The sequence below is a fragment of the Solanum stenotomum genome, chromosome 10 (genome assembly GCF_019186545.1).
Source record: "Solanum stenotomum isolate F172 chromosome 10, ASM1918654v1, whole genome shotgun sequence".
NCBI classification, from domain to species: Eukaryota; Viridiplantae; Streptophyta; class Magnoliopsida; order Solanales; family Solanaceae; genus Solanum; species Solanum stenotomum.
This window is the reverse complement of record NC_064291.1, coordinates 43,488,552-43,497,065: the sequence shown is the minus strand read 5'-3', so window position 1 is coordinate 43,497,065 and position 8,514 is coordinate 43,488,552. Positions and strand designations below refer to the sequence as shown.

The window sequence follows — 8,514 nt, the reverse complement described above, 5'->3', positions numbered from 1 at the left end:
AAATCAGGGTTTTACACTCTTCAGTATTCTTCTCCATTTTCCCCTTCTCTCCTCTTTCCCGTTTCTCCGGTGACCCAAAATGACCAAATTCAGGAAATTGAATCGTCCGACGGGACATCGGATGTCCATGCTCAGGTTCCTCTTTTCTTCATAATTACTCGCCTCTATGTACTCTTTGTGTTTCTTCGATAAGTTTATATGATTTTGAATGTGTTTGTTGTAGGACAATGGTGTCACAATTAGTGAAGCACGAGCGGATTGAAACCACCGTTGCTAAGGTAATAGTGGCTTTGTATACTTACATTTGCAGTTTCATAATTACGGATTTGTATGGTGTTTTTTTTTTTTCTGCAAAGATCTGTGTTTGCTATTGTTTGATTAGCTGTTTAAGTCATAAGGAATGTTTGATAGGCGTATTAAAAGGAATTTGTAAATATGTTGTGTTGCAGGGATTTATTTTTTATTAGATTTCATTGATAATACACCATGATAGTGTAGCTAGTATGAAAGAACTAAATGGTGTACTATGTACGTCAAGTCACACAAATGGGCGTTTTGGGTAACTGTTCCTTCCTGTCTCCATATTTTTAGGCTGCACAGTTGTTAAGTTTCCGCCACAGTATTAGTTAGTACCAGTTGGATGTTGAAAAATTCATATATCAACAACCATGATTGTGATGGATAACGTCGGTTGTTAGGGGGAGATTGTTGTTTGATTGCTAGCTTTGGACTACGTAGTCATGATCTAATGTTTAATCATTTGATGTAGCTAATTCCTTTCTTTTTGTTTGAAAAAGTTACTCTTTGTTAATCTTTTAAACCTTCCTAGTGTATTAGCCATTGGCTCTCTGTTGAAATAAATATGGATGGGAATTTTAGCGACGGTTCATATTGATTGTTATAGAATCAAAACATCCACTTCTAAGGCTGGGTTCTCAATCTTTTTTTTTTAATGTTAAAGAAATCTGTTTGGGGACAACCCTTGGGTCTACCGCAGTATTCAGAACTTGGGGATGATTGGCCCGACCTTCTACTCTTCTCCACTGTTATATACACAATTGAGCTAAGAAGTTAGTTTGTTACAAAGGATTAGGCTAATCAAGGGCAGTTTATTGAATTCTTTAGTCACTTCCGAAATTCTGTTAGTTTACTAGAAAGTTAGAATCCTTCTGGTAAAAGGATAAAAGGATCCCTCCATGTAAATGTTAAAGGCGTGATTGCAATAATATTCTCTCTTCTTTGAATCCCCTCTTCAATTATCTCTGGAGATTCATCTCCTGCAGTTGTTGTTCATTGATCCTATAGACTTGCAGAGCTGTGCTTCTGATTTTGCACGCACCATCCACTTAAACCTGTCTTAGTTCACATGGCGCATGGCTCGAACCTGTGACCTAAGTCACAAGTCCCTCAACCTTTGCCACTTGAACTAAGCCCAGGGGGCATGGATGGGTTCTCTATCTTGTGTTCCCCTTTCTTTATATTGGAATGCCTTTGTGGAGTATCCCGGTAGCCCTTCCTGTATCACCTTTTGGGATCTCGTGGTGAACATTTTTAGTGCTTTCTTTACTTATTGTATTTTCTTCAGTTTCCCGAAATTGGTGGTGGAGAAAATTGAGTGTCTGTTGCATTATTTTCTTTGTAAAGGGATTCATAACATATGGAAAGACCATTTGTAAGTTGTGATTTGGTTCTGTGGTTTGGTGTCTATTAGTCTTTCTCGTATTAGCAAAAAGGTTGTTCTGTTGTGATCAAAATCAAGGATGTCCGCTCCTCATTAGATGTTTGGGATGCAAGATATGGGAATAGACTACTTCACTTCAATCCTTGAATTGGTGTTTATGAACATGTTTGGTTTTCGGAGGGTCTCATAGGCGATATTCCTTTTTCTGGTATTTGCTGTGCTATCCATAGCATCACAGGTTTTTGCTACTCCTGTCTTTTTGTTGGGAAAGTGGACGTTCCTAAAATGAAAGATTTGCCGTGATTGTTGTCCATGGTACACTTCATGCTTGGCACTTGCTGCACTATATACATTGAATGAGGATGTCAGGCTTAACTGGTCTATATGTGCATACATAGCAGGAGTCCGATACATATTTGTCGTGGATTGCCCTTCTGCTAGGGCATTGTTGTGGCTATTTATAATGATGAGACAAAGTTTGTGTTATAGTTTGAGTGAGTTCTTGACTTCTTTCTACCTTTGTGGTATGATAAAACTATAGAAGGTAATGTTTGTGGATATGTTCTATGCGTGAAACTCTGATGTATTTGGCTTGATTGGATTGATAGAGTATTTTAGGACAAAGATATGGTGTCAGCATTAGCATGTTTAGGAGATAGTGGAATCAACTATAGTTAAAGCTGGTCACTGACTACTTACTGCTTTATGTTTTTCGTCTACATTTTTAGGATTGTATATCCACTTCTAATTTTTCAAAAAATTCCTTATAGAAAAACAAAATTTATTCTCTTATTTGAGATTCTCAAACATCTTCATCATGTCAATTATGAGTGCTTTTTAAAACAGCATTAAATGATCTCGAGAGGAATGATGTTTGTGGTTGCATGTGACTCCTTGTTTGAGTTCTCCCATGTTCCTTATATACTTATGAGGATCTTGTCCCAGTGTTATCAAAACTGAAAAGCGAACAGGAAAAAGGTCTCTTGGGAGCTTTAAGCTCAAATCATAAATAGCATGCAAGCTTTACTGAAGAAAGGCACAAATAATAACTATAGACACAAATCATAGTCATGCAATCAAAAGAATTAAAAAATCTACAGTAAAAGTGAATATTTATCGTTTATGCTACCATCTTTAAGAGGAAGTCAGTATGCCATGAAACACACACCTTACCTATAATCAGCGAACTTAAGGAATAAAATAAATCCTTCTAAAGTTTAATGCTTCCTTGAAGTATATCTTGGTTTATTCATACACTAGGGGTGTGTTCGTTATGGAGGAAAACATTTTCTGTATAAAAGTTTTTCAATTTTTTCTTGTTCGGTTGGTAAAATTTAAGGAAAATATTTTCTCTAGGATAGTTAACGAGGAAAATGATTTCCTTAATAGAAGTAGGGAAAACAAGTTTACAAGTGGCATTCCACATTGATTGTGTCCTCCCCAACCACCTCATCTTCACCCCCACCCCATGTAGCCCCCATCCCCACCATCCAACCCTCACCTCTCATAGTATTTGTCTAGATTATATAAAAATGATTTTTGGGATAATATTTTTTTGCATACATATCGAACNCCCCACCTAGTGGGATTACACTGGGTATGTTGTTGTTGTTGTTGTTTATACATATCGAACAGGAGAGCACAAGAAAATAAGTAAGAAACCCACTTATTTTTCTAGAAAACATTTTCTAAGAAAACCTTTTCCATGGAAAACATTTTCCTTCGTACCAAACACACCTTAAATTTTTTCTCAGAAGTAACAAAAACATTTTAAAAGCATTTAGAATTTCATTTTGGCTAGCTTCTAGATTCACTGTGTACTTGGGATGATTTGTTTATCTGTTTTTCTTATATGATTGCAGGCAAAGGAAGTCAGAAGGTTGGCCGACAATATGGTTCAGTTTGGAAAGGAGGTACAAATATGGATGGAAGATTGAAATTTCTAAGTATTTTTTCTTATAAATGATTGCTGAAGTTTTTTGGTGTGTAAAGAATGCTAATATATCATTTTAGTCTCAACAATGTTAATATGTTGTTTTGGTTTCATTCATCCTTGGTATGGAGCGGAGTGTTGGCCAGCCAAGAACTCACATGTTCAAAAACTGCATTTTGCGGAGATGAGGATGTTGAGGTGGATGTGTGGGCACACTAGGAGCGATAAGATTAGGAATGAGGTTATCCGAGAGAAGGTGGGAGTGGCCTCTGTGGTGGACAAGCTGAGGGAAGCGAGACTGAGATGGTTTGGGCATGTGAAGAGACGGTGCACAGACGCCCCAGTGAGGAGGTGCGAGGGGCTGGTTGTAGANATACTATGTCCTATATAATGTTTCCTCTTCTTTTACTTGGGTTGTCGTACTTGAGTTGAGGGTCCTTCGGAAACAGCCTCTCTACCTCCACGAGGTAGTGGTAAGGTCTGCGTACACTNTCTTATAAATGATTGCTGAAGTTTTTTGGTGTGTAAAGAATGCTAATATGTCGTTTTAGTCTCAACAATGTTAATATGTTGTTTTGGTTTCATTCATCCTTGAAATGCATACCATGACTTCATTGAAAAGTGAAATAGGAATATACTGCAACAAAATATCAATTAATCAGTAATGTCTGTGTACATATTTTTTCATTTGATAGATTATCTAAAATTTCATCATGACTTTCCACTTGAAGTGGCTTAACGATGTCATTTGTTCTATGAAATTAGTAGTCTAGCTTTCACAGCTAGTTTTAGAGAGAACATTTGCCTTCTCTCTATGATTTTGCTTCTCTAGTATCTTCTGTGCAGGAGCTGTTGACAGTTTTTTTCTGTCAGAAATCGCTTAGTGTGAGGGATCTAGAGTAGAGCTGATTTACTGAGTAATTTAAGCATACTTGTGGAAAAATGAAAGGTAAATTGGTTGTATTTATTTCTGTTGATGATGAGGTAGCAAGTTATCCATCTCTGTCCCTCACTGGCGGGTGCCATGATTTGTGTGGGAGTCGCAAGCTTGATTATAGTGTCAAGAGATGATGCAGAAGGAAAGCTGGAATTTTTGGAGTATTGCTTGGTCCACTAATTTCATTAATGGGCAGGGTCAATAGATATGATCTCAGATTGGTGGTGAGGTCTTGAAGAGAGCGACCTGACTGAAGGTGTCCAAGTAAGGCGATATCTTGCTGTGCCGAGTTTAGTAACTAGTTCTTGTAAGTTGTAACCCAAGTGAGTGCAATAACGTGGTGGGATTTTATGCATTTCAAAGGGTATGCCTTGCTAATTCTCAGGTTTCCCTCAAGGTAGAAGCTGAGCAAGCTTTGTAAGAAGGAAGTAGGAGAGTGTCTTTTTTGCTGCTTGGTTGATGGTCCTTCAGCACAGGGTGCACGGGATTGAAAAGAAGACAACAGGGGATCATAAATTAACCTGATGTGGGTCCCCCTCAATCTTTGGTGCATGGGACTTCTCTAATTGCGAAGTCTTGATAGCCCCTCGAGCATTCGAATATTTACTTGAAAGCTAAGCCTAAATATGCAAGGCAAGGATATTTACAATTTTTTATAAAAACACCCAGACCAAAACAATACTGTGCGGCCATACAATATACTCTAAAATTCTCGTTGTCGAGGGAAGTGAATCAACAAATGCATGCAAGGAGGGATGTAATTCAGGAGGTGTAGTTCATCTAAACATTCATCTATAACAAGAACAATAAATGCAGACATTCTGGAATCAGAAACTGGAAAAAAAACCAGGTCTCTTGTTTCCAGTTTTTTTTCTTAATCAACCATAGGTGATGACAGTTCTGGCAAATTTCAAGGAAGCATGGCTCGCTTGTTAGGCTTTATGTATTTTCTTTTCTATGACCCACATAGGCACGGTGACCCTACCCTATAAAGTGAAACAAAAAGCAGTAATGGGATATATGTGCAGAGGCTTTTTGAATGTGGACCTAATCCTACTGATATATTGAAATTCTTAGTGAAAGATGGTGGCAGTGTTTCGAGTCATGTAGGGCAAGAGATGGAGAGTTCTGCTGTAAGGTTGATTTCCATGGAAGAAAGTTCTGTTTTGGTCCCAAATGCTTCAGTATTTTTCCAGAGGATTCAGTTTGAATCAGGACAAATGGAAACTTAAGTTTTGGGGTTTGCTCAATGGTTTTATGAAGTTGTCTTAACCAGTTTATATAAGTTGCAGATTACCAGTGAGCACACAAAGTTTATGAGAGGAAGTGGAATTCATTGCCACCAACTTTTTCATGGCAATGAACACCACTTCCTCTGATAAAAGCTTCATGTGCTCACTGGTAATCTGCCTCTTATATAACCAGTTTCAAAAAAAATTCTGCCCCATTATATAAACTGGTTAAGACAAGATAAGTAGATTTTTGTTCATGTGTAGAAAATGGGAGTACAGTAGAATTAATGAGGAAGACAGGGAAGTAATCACAAAATGTGAGGAAGATAAGGGAGAATAGGACAGTACCAGGGAGTTCTTGTCCAAAATGCCAATCATGTTTCAATCTGAAAAAGTAGTCAACCAAGGAGATGATGTGACTAATGAGTACAATTTGTGTACACAAAAGCATAGTGGTTTTCACCTTGAGTAACATGTAATGGGTGGTAAGATTCTTTATTTGGTTTTGGTTCGAGAGAGTAAAATCACAAAGGCTGGAATTTAAGGAAATGGGTGAAACATTGTAGCCTCTTAGGGCTGTCTCAACTTGGATTAATTACCTTTACTTTAACAAGGACTGTCTTAACGTGGAATGCTATATAACTGAAAGGATTGTTAGATCACTTTCTTGGTTGTAGAATTGTAGTAGTGTTGGTTGGAGCTTAAGCTGATTGACCTTGGCGTTGTTGGTTTCTTTTGTGACCCGAGTTAGAAAATACCCTTGAGGCTAATGTAACTTTTTCTCATGTTTCTTGTTTCAAAATCTCGCTTCAATGACAACCAAAAACAGAATACCTTTGTGCATTTCTCATCTGAAAAAACAAAAAGATGAGATTGAGATGGAATCTGAAGTGCACGTCACTAGTTCAAATATTTCCGCAAATAAAAGCTTGGTATTTAAATGGAGAAGGCTAGCAGGTTCATTATCCACTTAGTGTTGAATTGTGTGGCTTCGGGGATTTTTCGGTTATCAAAACATAGTTATTACAAATACGTACATACTTAATAATAATAATAGGAGTAATGAATAATAACTTTTCTGATAAATACCAACAGTTATTTGCTCTGTTTTCTCTCATTTGTTCTCTGAGTAATTGTCCTCTTTTAGGAGCAATGTTTTTTGACTTGTTTATATTTTGGCACCTTTTGAACTATTGCAGGGAACTCTATGTGCTGCAAGACAGGCAGCTGCCTTTGTGCGTGGGGATGATGTCATTCATAAACTCTTCACTGAATTGGCCTACAGATACAAGTAAACCCCAGACCATCAACTTTCTACTCTATTTTTTGAAATATAGGTTTATGGCTTTCAATATCTTAAAATTCATATGTTACAGAGATAGAGCTGGTGGATACACGAGAATGCTCCGAACTCGCATTCGAGTAGGTGATGCTGCACCAATGGCCTATATAGAGTAAGATTTTCACTTGAACGGATGCATAATCTTTGCTAGAAGATACTTAGAAATGGCTTCCAGATGATTTCGGTACTTATTAACACAAAAAATAGTTTGCTTGTTCAAAAGACAGTGAAGGGATGGCTATAATAGGTCGATGTCTGACCAGTTTTGTGTTGTTTTGACAGGTTTATTGATAGAGAAAATGAACTTAGACAATCCAAACCACCAAATCCTCAACCTCCACAGAGACCAGCCATGGATCCCTGGACAAGATCTCGTCTTAGCCGGCAGTTTGCACCACCTAAGGAGGAGAAAATCTCTGACTCTGACAGTTAGCATGAGTTTTTTTTCTGGGAAGTGAATTCTAGATGATTGTTTTGTCTTTTCAATTCGTAATGATATATCTGTGTTTTACATATTTGGAGGCCTACATGTAGGTGTAATGAAAATAATGTTTCATTCAACAGTACTAGGCGTGGTGGGTGATAAATTGACCTGGTTTTAAGCTTCTGTGTTTTCCACCCTGCCTTGTACTCTAGTTGATCAATACATATGAGTCGTCCAGAAGCTTTTTGACTTGTGTTTTAGAAACCCCATGCATCACCCAGCGGACACTGTTTACATAAAATTCTATGTACGCTACTGTCGCGGTCAAGTCATACTCTTTTTGAGGCCGGTACCAGGCTCCTTGATAACCTTTCATCATGGTTGATAGACAAGAGGTTTGTGTGGTAAATCTGTGAATGAAGTACTTGTGGGATGATTATTTATTTTTGTTTTCATCATGTAATCCTTTTCTAGTAAAAGACTTTCTATGAAAATATATTTTCATGAAAAATAACTGCCTTAATATTGAATTGTCTATCCAAGGCAGAAGAATATTTCCTTGTATTAGAGGTAGGGAATTATTTACTCTTGCTCTTATTCATGTTTTATTTATCAGCTTTGTTACCGAAGAATAATCAAGATTTACTAATTTTTTCTGTCCTTGATGAAAAAGCTACATTAGGATGGTTTATAAATCCTAATTTAGTTCTAGGTACAAGTGGGGTGTCATTTTCCAGTTAAACCATAGTCTTAAGTTAATTAGTTACTAGTTGTTGAAAGTATGTGATGCAAAGAAACAAATAAGATAATTGAAAAGCACAAACTACTTAATATTGTAGTGCCCACTTATTTATATCTATTATGATTCTATTCATTTTTTTGTTCGATATTAGTATATTAGTCTGACTGTCCGGTAAAATCCTCTTTAACATAGATAACTTTGTATTTAGTGGGACTTGAACTTG

General features: G+C 37.1%; 1 protein-coding gene across 1 annotated transcript; it reads left to right on the top strand.

The window, feature by feature from the left end:
• LOC125841569 (uncharacterized) lies at positions 1-7,728 on the top strand. The gene is made up of 6 exons (XM_049520722.1): positions 1-135; positions 224-278; positions 3,544-3,594; positions 6,983-7,074; positions 7,160-7,237; positions 7,408-7,728. Exons 1-6 carry the CDS (start codon positions 80-82, stop codon positions 7,556-7,558), a joined length of 483 nt encoding a protein of 160 aa, XP_049376679.1. The 5' UTR covers positions 1-79; the 3' UTR covers positions 7,559-7,728.
• The last annotated feature ends 786 nt before the right edge of the window (positions 7,729-8,514 follow it).